Source organism: Zootoca vivipara, chromosome 9, assembly GCF_963506605.1.
Source record: "Zootoca vivipara chromosome 9, rZooViv1.1, whole genome shotgun sequence".
In the NCBI taxonomy this organism is placed as follows: domain Eukaryota; kingdom Metazoa; phylum Chordata; class Lepidosauria; order Squamata; family Lacertidae; genus Zootoca; species Zootoca vivipara.
In genome coordinates this window covers 13,490,246-13,510,548 of record NC_083284.1, presented here as the reverse complement: position 1 = coordinate 13,510,548, position 20,303 = coordinate 13,490,246, and the positions used below count along the sequence as shown (strand labels likewise).

Genomic DNA, 20,303 nt, shown 5'->3' with positions numbered 1-20,303 from the left:
AGGAATCAGCATGTTTTTACATGAGTAGAATGTGTTCTTTTATTTAAAATGCATCTCTGGGTTATTTGTGGGGCATAGGAATTCATCCCCCCCCAAAAAAAATATAGTCCGGCCCCCCACAAGGTCTGAGGGACAGTGGACCGGCCCCCTGCTGAAAAAGTTTGCTGACCCCTGATCTACTATTAACACAGGCAAGAAGGATGCTTAAAAAACGGAAAGGAAAACCTTATCCATACTGGGCAGGATTTCTGCTATATAAATTAAAATAGTGCCTAGATACGTTTATTTGTTTTCAGACTACAGTACAGCTCCTTTCATCACTGTGCTGACCACAATTTGGGGGGCGGGGCTTAAATAATTAAATAAATAACAAAATAAAGACGTGCGATACACACACACACACATTCCATATGTTCGCTAATAAAAACCAAATAAATACGTATACATCTCTCTGTGTGTGTGATTCCTTATGTTCATGTGTTAATAAAAACCAACTTAAGACACCTGTAATTCCTTGTTTCTTGCGTGTTATCTTAATAAAAACCAAATAAAGGCTGTGCTTGTGCACAGTATAGTGATTCCTTATGTACACACGCACACGTATCTTTATTTGGTTTTCATCAACGGAGACGGACGGACTATAGTACAGTATAGATCCCTTTAGATCCCTTTCTCTGTGTGCCAGTGGGCGGCCTCTCTCCCTCTGGGCGCCTGATGTCTCCGCCTCCTCCCTCGTCGGGTCTCCAGGGCCGGGCGCGGCCATTGCTCCGCTCGCAGCCGGCCTCGCTTCCTTCCCCGCCGGCCTCGCCCGCCTTCCGCCGCGCGGCTGAACAGGCCCGTTGGGCGCGGATCCGGCCATGGCAGCCGCCGAGAGCACGACGGCCCTCCTCTCGGGCGCCTTCGTGGGCGCGCTGGCTTTCCACCAGGTCAACAGCGGCTCCGACACTGTGCGTAAAAAGATGCCCATCCCCAGCGCCATTACGCATGGAGCGGACGGGGGTGCCTTCGGGTGACCCCGAGGAAGTGCTTTCGCTCCGGCATCTCTTGTCCTTGTTTAATGGGAGCTGGGGGGTTTTGTGCGTAAAAGGGAGCCAGGGCGTGTTGTTGTGGTGTATGTGTTTGTGCAGAGGCCAAGTGGGGGCGCATCTCCTGCCGTGGCTGCCCCTTCCCGCACCAAGTTTCGCTCCTGGTTAAATGTTTGTATGCATGCGTGTATATATGCACGTGTGCATTTCGCACTTTTAGACAGCGACGGAGCTGCAACGCGCGCAGAACCCCCCCCCCCGCCACTTACTTTGGGAAGAGTTGTCTCGCGTCTCGTGTGATTCCCAAACCCGAGTGCTTTGTGCTCGCAGCCAGCCTGGTGCCCTGCGTGGGTCTCTAACAACAGAGGGACCGTAACCCTCTCTCAGACCCCTCTTAAAAGCACAGATTAAACTGAGCTTCCCCTCATCCCCATGAAAATTTCACGTCTCCATAAAATGCTGCAGTGTGTCTCCACTGTGTCTTGGGCGTGCTTGAGATATATTTCAAATTTCCCTCCTCGCAGATCTCCGGGGTCCTAGTCGTCTGGCACTCCATAGCCACTATTCGCTTGACACAACGTCGCTCAACCTCCTTGCAAAACAGCTGTAATGGATGCTTCATGGACAGGTCACCTGGAAGCATCCATAGTTAGTTTAATGTTAGAATATGCTTCCAAATTTGCTAAAGTTTGGGACTAGTCAGTGGCAGAGGGTGCGATTTGATCTGCTTTTTGAAGGGGGGACAATTCAGGCACAGCCCTTAAATTATGCTGTTTAAAATGAGCATTTTATATTTGACTTCTTTTAGTAATGTTTTCTTTTGAAATTTTGTCTTGTTTTGTTTTGCTAACTTTGTTGCATTAAATATGCATTCTGTAGTTGACCTCCTTTGTAATGTTTTGTTTTGAAATCTAACGTTTTAGATTCCTGCTCATTTTGTTACTTTGGATGTGTATACAATATAGTATTTTACTTTCTTCGGTAATGTTTTATTCGGGGTTGTTTTATTTGATGATTTAATGTAGGTTGCAAATGGCTCTGAGGTATTTTTCTTCAAAATATAAAGTGGTTTAGAAACGAAAATAATATTAAAACAACGACTATACAGCTCCTGCTAGTGGAGTGATGTGTAACTTTGGTGTTTCTTCCATTGCAAAGGAAGGATTCCTCCTTGGGGAGGTGAAAGCTGAAGCCAAGGACATCATTACTGACTCTCAGATGGGTGGTGCTGAAGTTGTGTATACAATTGGTAAGTCAGCTACCAACTGACGCATTTCCTTCGGGGCGGAATGAACATTATGCGGCGCTTGCAAAATATTATTATTAGTGCTTGAGTGTACCAGTATATTTGAATGTGGTGATGGTGCTGAATTGCTTCTGAGCTGCTGTGAAGTCATTCTGTGGGATTCCATGGTGTCTAGCAGCAGGATCTATTTTATACCGCAACTGGTCCTTTCCTCCCCCACAAGGAATAGGGTCATCCCCAGGTTCGTCCTGTGGCTGTGTAGCTCTCTTATTTCTATGCAACTTTTCATAAGGGTCCCTTGACACTCCTATCTCTTCAGAGCAGCAGAAAGAGAATAAACGTGATCAAAGGCCTGCCTACTTTGTTTTGCATTTGTTTTTGCGGAAGAAAAATTATACAGATCTTCAAATTTACTGTACAGTAGGTTGTGTGTCAGTGTACACATGAGAGAAAATACCTATGATGTGTGATTTTGGGGGTATACCCAGCTGTATATTCCTTTTTCAAGGCTCTATAGTCACACGGACCTTTGCTTATCCACTGTTTGAAGTAAATAAATGGAATGTGGGTGAGCATCTTAGGAATTTTATATGGTACATTCTTAATTTTTCTGACATTTAGTTGATTTTAGCCAGGCATCCCCAAACTGCGGCCCTCCAGATGTTTTGGCTTACAATTCCCATGATCCCTAGCTAACAGGACCAGTGGTCGGGGAAGATGGGAATTGTAGTCCAAAAAATCTGGAGAGCCGAAGTTTGGGGATGCCTGATTTTAGCTGTATTTCATCTTAAGTCGCTTTAAGACTTTTTGTTGTATAAAGCGACTAGCAGATGTAATAAATATTAAAATCATTTGAGTATCTTGTAAGGTTGTGACTGAACACAGAATTCAGTTATTGCTGTTAGCAGACCACATTGTGCAGAGATATGCTTAGAGTCCCAGGGGTCCCCAGACTTACCGGGCTTTGGGCCAGTTCCCACCGCGCCGATCGCGCGGCGGGCCGGAGGGCAGGGGAGTGCGCGCCCGTGCAGGCCGGCGGGCGGGGGAGTGCGCGCCTGTGCGCATGCGCACGGGCGCTTACTGGCGTGGCGGCGCGCTTCCAGGTCGGAAAAAGCGCCGGAAATCGTTTGTGTGCATGCGTATGGGCCTCCCCCGCCCCAGAAGTGCACCAGAAATGACCTCTTCTGGGTCGGGAGAGGCCCATACGCATGCGCACAAAGGATTTTCGGCGCTTTTTTCCGACCTGGAAGAGCGCCGCCGTGCTGCGCGACGTAAGAGCGGGCGGCGGCGTGGGTCATCGCGGGCCGGATTGGGAGGCCAATTGGGCCGCATCCGGCCCCCGGGCCGTAGTTTGGGGACCCTGGCTTAGACAATCATTCAGGGGAAAGTAAAATGTCGTTTCATTTTCAGATATACAAAGTCACATTCCATGCTACCAACCCTTCAGGTAAGTGTTGCACCCTATTTCAGAAAGAAATTTGAATTCTGTTTTACACAAGGGGGTGCTAAAACCCTCTCCCTTGCACGAAGCACTTCATGTGATGGATTCAATCAGAGCCTTGGATGGCAACAGAATACAGTATGCATGCCTAAGGAAACTTATTTCGGTGGGGCTTGCTCACAGTTTGCAGCCTAAGTAAGCAAGAGAAGCATGTTTAGAGAGTTCTTTCCCCAATACTTTGACACTACAGAGGTTATACACAGTTGTGTGATCTGAATCAGAACATTGTTTCTCTGGTAATGTGGTCTGGGAACTGTTATAAGGGGAAAAAACTGCTCCTTTTCCCTTACGGGGTATCCAAGAGCCCGTATAGAGTCCTTATGTCAGTTCTCTATCGGTAGGAGAAAATAACAGAGGCCAACCTGAGAATACTGAGAAGCAAAGCAGCTAATAAGTCAGATATTTATTAAACTGTTGCAACAGGGTTCTTACCCCCCACCCCCCACGCAAGGAGGGAGGAGGAACCCAGAACAATGGTGTGCAAGCCCTTATATAGACTTTTGAAATTGCCACCCTATAGCTCAAGACCACCTCCCAGTACATCATACATACATCACAGAAGGGGCAATCTACAGCAGAAATACATCACAGGGGACGGTCTACAGCAGAATCCTTTCTGGCAGGAAACCTGTTAAAGGGTTTATCAGGGGTCAGCAAACTTTTTCAGCAGGGGGCCGGTCCACTGTCCCTCAGACCTTGTGGGGGGCCAGACTATATTTTGGAAAAGAAAAAAAGAACGAATTCCTATGCCCCACAAATAACCCAGAGATGCATTTTAAATAAAAGGACACATTCTACTCATGTAAAAATACACTGATTCCGAAGGCGATTGGGCCGGATCTGGCCCCCCTGGGCCTTAGTTTGCCTACCCATGGTTTACCTAGTCCTAGACAGCCTGGCCATTTTTTGTGATGATAAATACTTAATTCCTGAGTCCAGGTCACAGGCTCACCCTATTCATATCCAAATGTGCCCTTAAGGCAGGATTTGTGAGCACAGAGGCCATGGAGAAGGCTTTTCCCATTTCCATTCAAACTGCAAAGGAATATTTGTGGTCACTGAAATTAGTCAAAATGGCTTTAGGACTGTTTTCCTGTACTGTTTCAGACATGTGGTTCATATATTTATGTATGTGTTTGCCTGGTACATTTATTTTATATCTTAGACCTTATAATTCTCATAACAGAACAGTAAGCGTATCTGAGCTGTACTGCTTCAGACTACATGTGAGAATTTGTGTCATGTTACTGAATGCTTCTCCATGTAAGAATATTCCCTGCACATAGCATATTAGGCAGAAGGCTGAGTTTTACCTGATAACCTAGTTTTCTGTGTTGTTGTACAAAGAAGCATTCAGTCATTGGAGTCCTCGCCTGTGGCGCTGCAGCTCAGACAAAGATGAAAACTAAGTCTACTGTACATTTATTTTTGAAGCTAGTGAAGAGATGTGTCAGCAATCCAATGTGCACTGTAAAAGTATGCAGAAATATGTTTCCAATTTTTTTTAACATCTGCCTTACTAAGGAATACGAATCATGGTTTGCTTGACTCTTTTCTGTACTAGCAGTCTGTACTCAGCCAATTAGAAACACATGTAATATGCAAATGACTTGCCTTGCGCCTTCTAAAAATATGGACGCCATTCTGAAAACATTGTTGCTGTTTATCCTTTCGCAGAAATGCATTTATTTATTTATTTATTCATTCATTCATTCATTCAGGGCATTTATTAGTTGCATGTCCTCCATAGGAGTTCAGGGCAATGTACAACCAACATAAATTTAAAAACAAGGATAAATATATATATATATATATATATATATATATATATATATATATACAAACTCCAATTTTAACAACTAGTCATTGAATACATATTGGTGCTAGGGCCGTCACACTGCAAAAGCTTGGGTAAATAAATACGTCTTCAATTGATGTTGAACAATACATGTGGAGAGTCAGTAAATCAAACAAACTGATTATTATTTCAGGGTAGAAGATGTTACATGATTTTCTCCATGACTTCCTTCTCTTCCAAAGGCCCAAAGGATTAGATTTCTGTATTTTTATTGAAATTATCATTATACTTTGTGTTTATTTGCTGTATGAACAAATGTGTGAAGCTTAGTAACAAAACAAATGCCACCCTAGGAATGTCTTTGATTCAGCATCTCTGTTGCCCTTGGGATTTCTCTAATCTTTTCCAGCTTTTACAACTCAGCGGGAGAATTGAACGAGCCTCTGCTGGATAATATATTGTCGAGTTGCAAAAAGGTATTTTGCATTTAGAACTAACCTCTTCACAGAACTCAAATGTGTTCATAGAAATGTATGGATAATTTAGATTACTACTATATTCTTGTTTAAATGCATGCATAATATCCTGCAGACTGGTTCTTATTTGACATGTATAGGGATGTTTTACTTTTAAAGTCCCAGTGAGTTCAGTAGGCTTACTTCAAGTAAGTATAAGTGTTCCTAGGACTGCAGCTTTTGACTGCTCTCTCCACGTATTTATTGGCAAAGAAGCTCAATTGAATACAGTGGACCATACTTCAGAGTGAACATACAAACAGTTGCTCTGCCAGTCACATAGTTTTCTCAGCATTTGTCAACTTTTCACATTATGGGCACAAGGTTGTTGTTACCAAAAAGGCATTTTAAGTAAGGCCTACTACCTTGGCTGTTTTTCTGTTGGTGCACTTGCTAGGAGTACAATATAATGCTTGCGTTTTTGAAAGAAGTTTGGAGCTGGGGCGCAGGTGGCGCTGTGCGTTAAACCACAGAGCCTAGGGCTTGCTGATCAGAAGGTCGGCGGTTCGAATCCCTGCGACAGGTGAGCTCCCGTTGCTCGGTCCCAGCTCCTGCCAACCTCAAAGTGCAAGTAGATAAATAGGTACTGCTCCAAGCGGGAAGGTAAACGGCATTTCCGTGTGCTGCTCTGGTTCGCCAGAAGCAGCTTTGTCATGCTGGCCACATGACCTGGAAGCTGTACACCGGCTCCCTCGGCCAATAATGCAAGATGAGCGCTGCAACCCCAGAGTCGTCCTCGACTGGACCTAATGGTCAGGGGTCCCTTTGCCTATTATCTTGGCTGGTGGAAATTCCATTGCCTCTCGGAAGACAAGCTGAGTCTTGGGGAACCCAGGTAAGATCACCTTTTAGCACCAGCAATAGGGTGACTCTCATTCATTATGCAAGAGGTATGAGAACCCTGAATTTTTAAAGAAGCTATATCTAATTTTCAGATTGCCATTTCTTTTCCAGACTGTGGTGGGCTGGTACAAACTCAGGCGTAATACTGACCAGACAATGACGTTCAGAGAGCGACTCCTCCATAGGCATTTACAGTCACACTTGTCAAATCAGGGCCTTGTTTTTCTGTTACTAACATTCAGCGCAACGTCTTCAAATTTATCTACTTACAAATTTGAATATGGCTTACATAAACCGCAAGAAGGGTAAGTATATTTGTTATCCTTTAGTGCACTTCTGCAACTCACTGAAATAGAGCTAATCACTTTCTTGGGTTAATCCCTTTTCCTTTGAAATTTTGTGGAAATCTTGCAATGGAAATGATTTCTTTCTGTTGAAATTTCGCTTTCTTACTCTTGATATCACTGGCTGCAAGCTTACACATAATTAGACTTGTGATAGCTCTACAGAAATGTGCTTGAGAGACCCAACATCACATTAGCACAAAAAGCTTGAGAGCTGATGTGGTGCAAGTGATAGCAAACTGTCACAAAGCATAATACCATATTTACTTGAATCTAATAGGCACCCTTTTTGGCCAAATCATGTTGCAAAAATTAAGGTGTGAATTAGAATAGATGGAGCATTAGAGTCTAGATAATACGGTAATAGCAGTTCCACTAGGCATTGCACACCATCTTTGTAAGTTCCAAGATAACCATGGGATTAGTTTGTGTCTGAGCAGTACTCAATCTTAAAATATTAAAGTTTGCTCAGAAGTAAGTTCCTCTGAGCTCAATAGACTTAACTCCCAGGTAAGAATGTACAAGATTTTTTTTGTAAGGCTGCAAACCTGGGAGTAAATCCCATTGAACTTAGTGGGGCACACAGTGCAATCCTATACAACTCTTCTCAAAAGTAAGTTGTATTATGAATTAATAATGGAATGGTACTATTTTGTGGACTCAGTAAACCTTCCCATTGTAGTTATATTAAATTCTTCTATTTCTCTTTTTCTAAAGTCCCTTTCAGAAAGTTCCTCTTGTTATCGTCAATTTGAGAATGGCAGAAGAGCACGGATACCATACTGTGTCTGGTTCTTGTATTTCTTCTGGCTATTGTAGAGCAGTTGCAAAACACAGGTATGAAAAGGATGTTTTAATTTTTTGCATTGCGTTTTTGGTGACTCCAAATGATTGCCAACTAGCAGCATAGGCGTGTGTTTGCGCGCGCGCACACACACACACACACACAAAAACACATACAAGTGGGAAAATATTACAGTGTGTCTTCATCTCCCCTAATAGGAGTGCTCCTGTTCCAGCTATGGCCTCTTCCTGGATATTACAAATTGGCCCAGTATGCATGTAAAATCAAGCTAAACTATAGTTAAGCCTGAGTGTACAGGTAACCAAAGCAGAAATAGTGACTACTTTGCTCCTTCTTCAGTCCTCATGCTCTTGTGCTACCAGAAGCAAAGCCGTTGTTCGGCATAGTGTTGTAATTAAACCTCAGCCTTGTGGTTTGTCTCCCTCAAACACTGGACAGTAAGCCAATAAAAAAGCCTTGGCTATCGCTTGCAGCTTGTTAAGTGAGAGAAACCACAAACCCAGGTTCAGGCAGGAGCAAAGTGCTTTCAATTTCTGCTGAAAGTACTTGTGAGCTTGTGCATTTATGTTTATAGTGCCATAAGTGACCCAGGCCACAATGAGGGCCAAGCAAGCCACTTCACCTTCCTCCTTCAGCTTTCCATTTTTCTCTTTCACCAGACACTCAACATTCTGTGCCTGCTTGTATATTATTAGCATGCTCAGCCCTCACTGGACTGTTTTTTGTTTTGTTTGAAATGCTGCTCTTTTTTGGCGGTGTTAAAGTTTCTTTTTTTAATTATTCTGCAAACCTCAGGATTCTCCCCTCTTGTTTCTCAGTGGCTCAATTTCACTGTTGGAAGAAGCAATTAAATAACTGAGGGGAGGAGGGGAGGCTTCAGCCTAGAAAGCTGGACTGCCTGGTGTTTACTAAGGAAAAACATGTACTTGCGTTATTTTAAGAACTGGTGTCACTACATTGGAGTTTGACTTTTAACTTGCTATAAACAAACTTGCCTTATTTTAACCAGCAATTCGATCAGCGAGCATTGTCTCCTAAATGCCATAGTGCTCGAGATTTCCTGCTTATTCCTATAGGCTTTCATGTCAGCTAAGGGACGCGGGTGGCGCTGTGGTCTAAACCACTGAGCCTCTTGGGCTTGCCGATCAGAAGGTCGGTGGTTCGAATCCCTGCTACGGGGTGAGCTCCCGTTGCTCTGTCCCAGCTCCTCCCCACCTAGCAGTTCAAAAGCACGCCAGTGCATGTAGATAAATAGGTTCTGCTGTGGCGAGAAGGTAAACGGCGTTTCTGTGCACTGCTCTGGTTTCACCAGAAGCGGCTTAAGTCATGCTGGCCACATGACCCAGAAAAACTGTCTGCGGACAAACAGCGGCTCCCTCAGCCTGTAAAGTGAGATGAGCGCCGCAACCCCAGAGTCGTCTGCGACTGGACTTAACTGTCAGGGGTCCTTTACCTTTTTTTAAAGGTTGTGTTCAATCATCAATGCCAAAATTTAATTTCAAAATCCACTTGGCATAAAATGGCAGATGGAAATAGTACATTCTAGATTTCCTTTTTTGTATCAAAAGGTCAGAGTTTTTTAATGAAGATGGGTCTCTAAAAGAGGTTCTTAAGACTGCTGAAATGTCTGCTACCTTGCAGGAGGAAATGGAGGTAAGTTACATGCTTTTGGAAAACTTCTCATGCAGCTTTTAACCAGCAATACAAAGTTTGAAATAAGTGTTTGGCAACACTATATATATATATGAATAAATGTTGAAGCAAAATGTCCTGAAGCTGGATGTTGGAAATTGGGGGAAAGTAAACCCCATTAACTTGTGCACCAGTCAGATACAATATTATTGTGGATCCTAACCATGTGTAGGGAAATGAGTGGCATGTGCCAAATCACACTTATTTAGGCTGTATTCCAGAAAAACCTGTTGTTCTGAGGTCACCTGAAAGTTTAATCGCACAACTTTTATTCAGGAAATTAAGTGTTCTGTGACAGCATTATCTAGTCTCCAACAGCACACATAGAGAGTGCCTCAGTTTCATAAGAATAGCTCTGCTGGATCAGGCCAGTGGCCCATTTAGTCCAGTGTCCTGTTCTCACAGTGGCCAACCAGACGTCTGGGAAACCAGTAAGCAGAACATGAGTGCAAGAGAAACTCTCCCTTTCTGTGGTTTTCAGCAACTGGTATTCAGAAGCATTGCTACTTCCAACTGCGGAGGTAGAGGATAGCCATCATCAGTTTGCTGTTAATTCGTAAAAAGCTTAATGAAAATGCTTATTGTCTACTGATAAGATGCCAATGAATTCCACAAGGTGTCCATTTTTCTCTCTCTCCTAGAATATAGGCAGTAAAGTAGCGGATACTGAAAGATCAGTAGAGAATCTGCTAGCAGAAGTAGATCAACTGAGACAAGAAGTACGAAGAAAAAAAGAACAGATGCAAACTGCAGGTAACATAAAACACCTAACTTTCTGTTCCATGTCATTAAACTGACAGGGTACGTAATCTACTAGAGCTGAAATAGGAACCCTCATTCCCTTTTAGTGAAAGCTCCTTAGAAATGTAGGAGACAGAAGAATAAGAGTTACAGGTTCCTACTTCAGTACCCGTCCTGGGATCTTAAATTCAGTCTCTTGGTTCCGATTCTAAAACAGGGGTGCGCTTATGAATTGTCACTGGCTTCCCTTTACATTTGGCACCTTCAGTTTACTTGCCAGCCTTTGCTCCTGTAAAAAGAGCTTACATGTTTAATCAAGCAGTAAACCAGACGCTGCTCAGAATTCTACAATGGGAACCAGATCAGGAATAGGCTACGCAATGCCCTACGGCTGTTATTGGACTGCAGCTTTCACCACCCTGACCCCTGGCCATGCTGGCAGGGGTTGGTAATGGTTAGGAATACAACAGTCAATTGGATGGCACCAGGCTGGCTACCTCTAATATACTTACTTGTCTAGAAATGACCTTGATGATACAAAAGCAACGTTCAGCAAATAGTTGAGATATTTAGAATGTATGAGCTGCTACCGTGTTTCCCCCTTTTTAAGGCGTAGTCATAAAATAAGCCATAGCAGCATTTCTAAGCATTTGAGAAATATAAACCGTACCCCGAAAATAAGCCATAGTGATAGGCGCTGTGCGGAAGAGAGCACTGAGCTCCCTGAGTCAGCAGCAGCAACGCCGGCCGCAGCAGTGTTTGCTGAGTCCTTTCTTGCTTTTGGGACTTGGTTACTGTGCTGGCTTGGGATGGTGTGTGTGCAATTGCTGTTGCTGCTTCGTGTTTTTCAGCTGGATTCTCTGGATTCTAAGCACTTTCCCCCCGTTTGTTTGTGAAGCAGCACTCGGCTGCAGCCCCTGCCTCTCCCGACGGCTGCATGAATGCGAGGCTGGAGTTGATCGCTATCTCCTTTTCCATTTCTTTTGTCTTTGAGCACCCGGCCCCGCCCCCTCTCCCCTTCGTGGAATGAAGAACGGAGTTTTAGCAGCATTTCCTCATTATAAAAAAAAGGTCAGGAACTTTTACTTTAACCTCAAAAATGGGATATTTCCTCTCTCTAAAAACAACTCTGACCTGAACACCAATAAAACGGGGGTAGATCACCTCCAGTTTATAAATCCGCAAGTAGATCGCAGTCTCCTGGAAGTTGGGCTCTATACTTTGGCTGATTGCAAGCCTTTGCATCTTTAAAAAACAAAAACCATGCGCTTCTCAGTCTTAATTTTCCTTTAATTCATCCCCCTATACCCTCCTCCAACCATTGCCTCCTTCCATTCCTTACCCCCCTCCCTCTCTCCCCACTTCCCTCACTCCTGTGCGATCTCATTTAGTCATATAATTGCTTTTTCTGTTGTGTTGTCTATTTTATATTTAATATTATTACCCTTTATGATGTTATTTTTTCCCTTGCGATAATTATTTATTTTTTATCTTTAACTAACTTTCCTTTCCATATTTTTCCATATATAACTCAACACTTTCCCATTCCTTCTTAACTCTTTGGATAGAGTGCCCCCCCCATTATTGTTGTTAATTTTACAATTCCTGGATTTTTTATGGAACCGAACAGCTTGGGTGCTTCAGAATGTGCCTTCTGTTGCTACAGGGCTATGGGGCTTCACTATTTGACCCCCCCCCAGGTTGGGATTTTTAAAGTAGTTCTGTGGGTCCCAGGGCGCAGAATCACCCCCGATCCTTTCCTTTGTCTAAACAGACCTCTTCCCCCCTGACTTTGGAAGGCTGTGCTTCAAGGGTGATACCAGGGGTTTTTTAAGACCTGCGCCTCTTAAGGATTGTTACGGTCCATAACTTCCATTGCTTTCTACAGGGTTGGGGGTTTAAAGCACTGCCACCCCCACCCCACCCTGCAGGTGCTCGGAACTGGCAGCGCCAACAACGCGCCCAGCAATGTGCAGAAGAGAGCACCGAGCATCCTGAGCCAGTGGGTCCCAGTTGTACCAGCCCTTTTTTTTTAAAAAAAAAGACACCCCCTGAAAATAAGCCACTGTGTGTTTTTTTGAGGGAAAAAAGTTATAAGACGGTGTCTTAAAAAAGGGGAAACACGGTATTTCACATATGCTATGGTTGGATGTTTTATTAAGCTGTAGTTTCGCACAAAATGAAAAGGCTTCAGCAAGTCTCAGGCCCCATGCTTTTACCTTTCCTTAACCATAGCTTGTCACGTCATCCAAATCAAGGAACTTGAGGCTTGCCAAAGTCTTAGGACTGCTCATTAAATAGTTACCAGTCAAGCAGCTGCTGTTCTACGCAGTTGGAAGTCTTGTAGGCTGCTGTAGCTGTTATATCAAAAGAAAATACCCTCTGTCTGTTTCAGAAGTTACCCAAACAAAGAAAAGTTACCCAGATGAATCAAAAGAAAATACCTTCCTTTGTCAAGCTTTGCAAAACTTTTTCCCAAATTCTGGACTGCAGTCAAGCAGTGTTACTTTAAAAGGGAGAAAGATTTCTAAGCATTGCTGCAACATTGACCACAACACAAAAATAATGGATTGGTTGACCTTAATGTTCAAAGAAAATAGCTTCCCTGAAGCCGAGACAAAGCAGGTAATTAAGCGAAAGGCTACTGTAACTACAAGTGGACCAAAGCCATTCAAAAGGCTACGATCTTTCAAACTTCGTCGAAATCTATTTCGGGAGGACCAAAAGAACAGTGACCAAGAAACAAACATTGCAACCAGTGACACTGAACCTGATGAGGATGTTACAAAAGAGCCCGAGGAACGCAGTGTGTCTCCAAGTTTTTAATCCCTTTCAGTACAGATAAAGGATTTCTTTTTCCCCAGAAGTTTTTGCCTATATAACTCCATTTGTTCATGGTCTCTGGGGGGAAGTCTTATTTATGAAAATTCATTCATCAAAAATTAAACCAGCATTATCCCCACAATTGGGGGGGAAACAAAATAGTCCAATTTCTTCCTCAGTAGATTTTGTATTCCTTATTTTCCACAGAGATTATCCCTGGTGGAAGACTTCAGCATAAAATGTACTGTACTGATAGTACCATGTTTGTTTTCTCCAAGGCTGGACTAAGAGTGCAATTTGACTTTTATCCACTTGTCCCTCTTTGATTCAGTGGAGACTTCTCTTCTCCCATGTAATTCCAAAGGGTTCACCAGCCCTCTGGAGCAGAAAGGGTCTGCAGAGCAGAAAGTGGTGCACAGGTCTGCAGAGGAAAGGAGGGGGAAATTTCCTCCTTCACTGGATCAGAGACTTCCGTTAGCAGTAGGATACAAAATGGTTATAACCCATTAAGTAACATGCTGTGCTTGAAAGTGAAGCAGCTGAATTGAAGGCTAAACATAGTTTCATGTCAGCCTACAGAAATATGGGCAAGACCTTAATACAAATATTCCATTCATGATACTGCCTTTAATTGTGTTCCACTATTCCATTTTCCACATGGAGCAATATAGTACATATAATATAGCACACAGATGCACCAAGCCTACACCTACCTAGGAGTAAGCCCTATTAGACATAGATACTTGCTTCCAAGTAGGTAGGTATATCATTAGGCATGACAGCATGTGTTTTCTTCTTTATAAAGTTTTTATTTCATTTTATGACAGCATGTTTTCCATCTTGCATACAAAAGTGACAGCCATTTGAAGAATGACATCGTGATAATTAGCACAGAGGAGAAGCGTTCTTCCATTCACATGGCAATACTTTGTACTCTCTATACAGCAGAATTAACAGGATCGTATCTGATGTGTTAAGTGGTTTGCTTATTAAGGATGTACCAGGAATGACTACAAATCAGTTACAAAATCAGCTTTATTAAGTACAGTTAACATAACTCATTCCGGATATTTGATACTACATACTTTAGGGTCGCTGAGGAATGTTGGATCCTTAAATGTAACCGACATAAATCCTGCAACATAATAAAATACAGAAGCTTTAGAAACAAAGCAATTTGCAAAACATCTAAGTAGCTCCATATTTTAAAAAGATGCTCACCCAATTGCCGGGCTCTTTTAATATTTTTTGCAACCTCTCGGTGTTTCTTGATACATAAGCCTGTAAAATCAAAAAATCCTAAAAAGCCACTTCATTTGAAAACATCAAAAGATCAATTTCTATATCAATGCGGATTAAACCTATAAGGGGCTTTTAAAAATATGAGCACTCAAGACTGGTCTCGATTTAAGTTTTAGAAACCAAATTCAATATAATTCAGAATGATGCACAGGTCATAGGTGGCTGGCTATTTAAATAGCCTTAAAATTAATAAGTAGTGAAAAACATTTACTTTAAATATAATACTGCTAAATCTTTCACATACCTGTTATATGCCTTCCAAAAATGTGACCGGAGTATGGCGAAATAAACTGTGATAAAAGCTGTTGAAGGAAGGAAAAAATAGCAAATATTAAGCAACATTTTGACTTCTTTTTTTTTACATATTTGTAGCAAATCTCCACAGTTCATTTAAACATACCAAGCATGCAAAGAAAATTAAGTACTGTGCTGAAATTTCACAAGCAGAAAACATTTTAAAATGTAACTAGTTTCTGGTTTGGTCAGTCTGCAAAGTGGAAATCCAAAGGAAGACCCGAGGATTGGTAGAATAAACCAAAGTAGAGGCCCAGTGCACTTAAGACTGGGTGAGGCTTAACACTGTACCACAGGTATAGAAACTATTTTGTATGCAAGAGAAGAAGTACATGACCCCACAAGATAATCCTGATATAGCCATGGTTAAGAGATCCATTAATGTTATATACTTTATTCCAAATGCAATCCTGTTTCTATGCTTGCTTTCCATCTCCTACTATTGCTCATTAGGTGTAGAATTATTGTACTTACAAGGTGACACCCTATCAACCACATGTGCTGGGCAAGCACAGTACAGTGGTACCTCGACTTACGAACAACTCGACAACTGAATTTTTCGACTTACTAATGGGGCAAATGGCCGCACACTTACTGATTTCTCGACATCCAAACGGAACCCGTGGCGGATTTAGATAGGGTTTTTCGACTTACGAATTTTTAGATGGGGGTTGCTTCGATTTACGAATTTTTCCGTTTCCAATGCATTCCTATGGGAAATCGCGTTTCCAGTGGCACTTTTCGACTCACGAATTTTTTGACCTACGAAGGTACCTTCGGAACGGATTAAATTCGCAAGTCGAGGCACCACTGTATTCTGCATTCCTGCAATTATTCTGCCTCCGCACCTTTAAGTCGAATACTGTACCATGGGAATCTGGCATAGGTCCAAGGCATACTTTGGATTTCCAACATGCAACTGATCTTGTTATATTTTCCTTGCACATATTCCTGAGTGTAGTCTAAAAGAGTGAAACTTAATTTTACATATTTAGTGCCAATGGCATTCACTCCTCGGTGAATGGAGCCACATGAAAGGAACAGAAATGTTGCAAAAGTACTGCCCTGAAGCAGTACTCTTGTAACACGTAGGAGTGTAGACAAGTGAACTAGCATGATCTCCTCTGATAAGCATAAAGGAGGCTTTGCTCAGCGTCCTTTAATACACCTTGACAACAAACACAAATACAGAAGAATTTACCTGTACATTTTTGTAGTCAACAGCTACCCCACACAAGACACACTTTTTAGGAGGTTCCTTATAGGGATTGTCCATTGGCACAGGCTGAAACAGAAATAGTTTTAGCAGAAGTGTCTTACTACTCTTTCTTCTAGTACTGACTGCTTCAAGTGCTGAAGCAGACATGATACTATCATACAGGACAAGTGTCTTCCAACATGTTATCACAAAAATCAGCCCTAGGTCAGACGACTCTAGCACCATTACATATATGGTACATGTCTATTTGGTTGACCCACCAAATGGGGCTTCTAGTTAGAACTGTTCTATAGAATAGACTAAAAAAAGCAAAAGGCTGCTTCTGACCATTTTTTAACTTATCTTAAAATTGCCACATACTTCCTTATATTAAACTTTAAATGTAAAAACAGAATCCATCTTTGATCAATCATCTTCATTGTCTCCCCTCGTATTTATGCACTCAGCCTATAAAATGTTGCTACGTTAACTACATCTCAAATCCTTGTGTACCATCCTAGTACAGGAAAGGCAGGGTAGAAATTTTAGCCATATTTCTGGCACTTTGGTTTACAAGCATTGGCTAGTGTAATTTATACCAGGCTGTGGTCAAACATTTAATATCAGGCAGGCACCTTCACAGTATTCTGTTTGGGGGGTTACTGAAGACATTCATATTCGGACAAGCCCACCCAGATGTTTAGAACATTTGCGTGAGTTTTGATTTGTTTTAGTCTATTATATTGTGGTTTAAACCACCTGCATCTTTTTAATTATGGTTGTAGTTTTTTTATTGTTTTTTCCTTTTTGTAAAACACTTTTAGGGGTTTTTCTACAATCATGATACATATAATTTTTATATAATAATAATAATAATAATAATAATAATAATAATAATAATAATAATTTATTATTTATACCCCACCCATCTGGCTGGGTTTCCCCAGCCACTCTTTTTATGAAATAAATAAATAAAATAGGTTGAGAGGCAGTGATTGGCCTAAGATCAACTGGTGAGATTCATAAGAAGGACCTTGCTGGATCAGACCAAGAGACCTTCTAGGCCAGCAGCCTGTTGTCAACCTGATGCCTAAGCCACTTGCGGGACCTGAGCGAGACAACAGTCTCACCACCTGTAAATCCCAGAGACAAGCATTCAGAGCCATACTGCCTCCAACAGGGGAGGCAGAATATAGCCGTTGTGGCTAGCCACCCACAGACAGTCTTAGCCATTCTTCCTTGGTAATTTTGGTACCATTTTCCAACTTGTCACAAAGTTTCTTTTAATTATTTACCAAACAAGTTCTGTATTTGATGCCTCACAGTTTTCAGAGTAAATAAATTGAGATTGTTAATAGTAAACACTGTAATTTTGAAACTCTCGTTTTTACTTCGGCCACCTTCCTACAAAGTGTCTTCTATGTTTACAGTATAGTTGATAATGAGCCTTAAATAAAGTAGAAAAACCTGATGTATGTTCCTATGTATTTTATACTGGCTCCTGTGCAGTTTCACAGCAAAATAAATGCAGTTGGAACACAATTATTTTCTTTTAATCACTATAATCCTATGTTTTGAGTTTGAAAACTTTCACAAATATATAGGCTGACTAGCTGGCCCGACTACACGATGCTGTGGGTTTTTGTGTTAAATGGACCCTTTTCTGTTAAATGGACCTTCAGAGTCTCCCTTTAGAGTCCCCTCACCTGCCCTGTCCCAACCCTGACCCCCCTACTGTTTTCAGTTGGTTGGTGTGGAATTTTGTGATGTCATCTGGCGGCGCAGCTTTGGAGGCAGCAGCGTGTGATCTGCCTTTCTATTGGATGCTGCTGAAGTCTTCAGAGCTTCTGGCGGTGACGTCTAATTTGGGTGCCACTTTTTTGAGTTTAATCCTTTTAGGTGTGAAAGGTGCAGGGTTTTTTTTTGGGGGGGGAATTATGCCAGATCCCTCCCTGATGGGCATGGAACGTTGTGGCCAAATTTGTTACATTACGGTTCAGCAGTTATGGAGAAAGGCTGTGACCTCCGCACGCACAATGCCTACATTTTTATATATATAGATTAGAATGTTAACGGTAACACACATTTCTTACCATATCTGCATTACTGGACAACTGTTCACTATATGAACTACACTCCCGTCTCCATGATGCAACTGAAAAAGACATATGTAACACAGCACACTCACAACATGTTTTTAAGTATTCACAAGAAATTTAAAGCTAGCCGTGGTAGCAAAGAATTAATGTTAAAGCACCCAAAGCCGATCTCCCCCTTTAAATACTTTTGTGGAGATTTATCATAACCCAATAGATATGCATTGAAATACCAGCAATGGTTCCCCAACCCCCCCCCCCCCCCCCGGCCAAAAATGCTGATGTTAGCACAGGTTTTGTGTTTATATTTAACATACCTAGTGACCATACATGAGAAAGAGTCCCATGCAGGCAGCTGTATGGAAATCCATGCAGAGGACTGAGCAGGTTGGTAGAGGAGGGACAGATCACACACACTCCTCTTTCAGCCCACTTAATTTCATGCTAGCCTCAAGAGGAAGCAAATTCCCTTCCTCCACAACAAGCACAGAAGCCAAGTAGGCTGGATGAGGTGCAATGTAGTGTTCCTATTGAATTCAGTGAGCCCAGGTAGATGGCATTAAGAGTTGCAGCCTAAGAAGCTGCATTTCCATGTTTGCTGCAGAGAAGAGGCTTCCCCTCCTCTGTGGCCAGCAAACGTGAAAACAACAATAATGCAAGCTAGTAATTTCTGTTGGCTTATTTACAAGCCTGCATTAGAAGGAACCACACAAAGAATACACAGCCTGTAAAAACAATTATATAGCTGGTACATGATCTCCAATATCATTCTGCAAGCAGTACTATACTATTGATTTCAGCTACTTCAAAAAGAGAGAGCACACAGGCTATGGAAAGCTCCCAATCACCAGCTTTGGCAATCCACTACACACAGTTGGATGCAAAGGTGATCAAACGGGGGAAATCCCCCAAACAGTAGATTTTCTAAGTAATTGCATTCACTGCTAAAATGGGTGTGTAACAATGCACACCAAGTAAAAAGAAAGATGGAAAAAGCCCAGCATGCAGTGCATCAGCCACAGTTTTTGCAGATGGTATCTACTAGGCATCAGCAAAAGTCAATGTCATCAACCCATTATTGTGACACAGGCTCTCTCTAAAGGCTTTTGTAAGGTCCAGCACGCACAAGGGAAATATTCCAGACCAAGCCAAATCCAAGTGCAGATTCTAATGAAATCAGCCTCAGTTCCACTCGAACTCTGAAATACAACACTGATTATAAAAAGCTGGGCTGCTTCAGCCCTTGAGCCAATGCATGCATATGTAAGTCTGGACATCTGGCCTCACAATGGGATTATGTAAACCCTTGGACATCTACAAATAGTGCAGTAATGAACAGAATTGTAGAGCTTATGTGTAATGTGGTTCAGGGTTTGCTTGAGGAGCTGCTCTTCCTAAATATATCTGTAAATCATAAGGGATTTAAGCCTAGCTCGAACTACTTACATCTGAAGACAGATGAAGCAGTTATTTTAACACTTCAAAACCGTGCCCACTTATTAACAACAAGCAGGACTTATTCCCTAGCAATAAAAGTGCATAGGTCTTGTGCTGCGCGTTAGTACGTCGTCGTGCATCGAAACACAGCGCCCATTTGTTTATCCAAGCTTAGAGCTCCGAGGTGTGCCTATTATCTGTCTCCCAGCCCGCACAAGCCAGGCCAAGCCTTAGAGAAAGAAGTAAACTCACTCCTTGGTTGGAGCGGGACCTTCCGTTTCCTACCTGCAGCAGAGGAAATAGCGCCCTTCCTTACGCCAGCGAAGAGGCTGAAAACCCGCCCTGAGCCCTTGGCGGCCATCGCCAAGGCAGCCATGTTTTCCGCCTTTCAAGCGTCCGCTGCGGAAAACGCACAGAGCAGCACCTAAATCCTTCCCTCTCGGTACATTTCCTGTCACGTGACACGCATGCGCCACGCCGGGAAGAAGCCGCAAGGGCGCCCCGTTCGAACTGTCAACAAAACACGGTGTCCAATCGCCGCACGGCGTTCTCTCTTTGCCCCTCCCCTCTCTCAACGGTCATTGGGTCGAGATTCCCCCCCCCCCACTTTTCCGTTTCCTGAGTTTCTGCTCAAAGGGGTCAT

The 20,303-nt window shown here is 42.6% G+C and overlaps 2 protein-coding genes across 7 annotated transcripts; one reads left to right on the top strand and one right to left on the bottom strand.

The window, feature by feature from the left end:
* Positions 1–727: 727 nt before the first annotated feature.
* ABRAXAS1 (abraxas 1, BRCA1 A complex subunit) lies at positions 728–13,481 on the top strand. Of its 2 annotated transcripts, none has more exons than XM_035111850.2 (9): positions 728–947; positions 2,184–2,274; positions 3,682–3,718; positions 5,980–6,046; positions 7,040–7,233; positions 7,990–8,109; positions 9,646–9,730; positions 10,411–10,522; positions 12,906–13,481. In XM_035111850.2, the coding sequence occupies exons 1-9, from the start codon at positions 858–860 to the stop codon at positions 13,334–13,336; spliced, it is 1,227 nt and encodes a 408-aa protein (XP_034967741.1). In that variant the 5' UTR covers positions 728–857; the 3' UTR covers positions 13,337–13,481. The 2 variants fall into 2 exon arrangements, with proteins under 2 accessions (XP_034967741.1, XP_034967742.1); XM_035111851.2 differs by having other exon boundaries at positions 844–947; positions 2,188–2,274.
* On the bottom strand, positions 12,991–20,098 carry MRPS18C (mitochondrial ribosomal protein S18C). Of its 5 annotated transcripts, none has more exons than XM_035111855.2 (6): positions 19,913–20,098; positions 18,221–18,282; positions 16,131–16,214; positions 14,880–14,937; positions 14,555–14,614; positions 12,991–14,468 (listed from the first exon to the last, which is right to left on the bottom strand). In XM_035111855.2, the coding sequence occupies exons 1-6, from the start codon at positions 20,034–20,036 to the stop codon at positions 14,392–14,394; spliced, it is 465 nt and encodes a 154-aa protein (XP_034967746.1). In that variant the 5' UTR covers positions 20,037–20,098; the 3' UTR covers positions 12,991–14,391. The 5 variants fall into 5 exon arrangements, with proteins under 5 accessions (XP_034967746.1, XP_034967747.1, XP_034967744.1 ...); XM_035111856.2 differs by having other exon boundaries at positions 19,946–20,098; XM_035111853.2 differs by having other exon boundaries at positions 12,991–14,614.
* Between the last annotated feature and the right edge of the window lie 205 nt (positions 20,099–20,303).

Excerpts from the sequence above, each read along its gene's own strand:
- ABRAXAS1 (XM_035111850.2), top strand. The coding sequence starts at position 858 with ATGGCAGCCGCCGAGAGCACGACGGCCCTCCTCTCGGGCGCCTTCGTG. Across the intron at positions 3,719-5,979 it reads CCATGCTACCAACCCTTCAG|CTTTTACAACTCAGCGGGAG; the intron begins GTAAGTGTTGCA and ends AATCTTTTCCAG. Across the intron at positions 8,110-9,645 it reads AGAGCAGTTGCAAAACACAG|GTCAGAGTTTTTTAATGAAG; the intron begins GTATGAAAAGGA and ends TTGTATCAAAAG.
- MRPS18C (XM_035111853.2), bottom strand. The coding sequence starts at position 20,036 with ATGGCTGCCTTGGCGATGGCCGCCAAGGGCTCAGGGCGGGTTTTCAGC. Across the intron at positions 18,283-19,912 it reads GGTCCCGCTCCAACCAAGGA|TTGCATCATGGAGACGGGAG; the intron begins GTGAGTTTACTT and ends TGTCTTTTTCAG. Across the intron at positions 14,938-16,130 it reads TTGACTACAAAAATGTACAG|CTTTTATCACAGTTTATTTC; the intron begins GTAAATTCTTCT and ends TTCCTTCAACAG.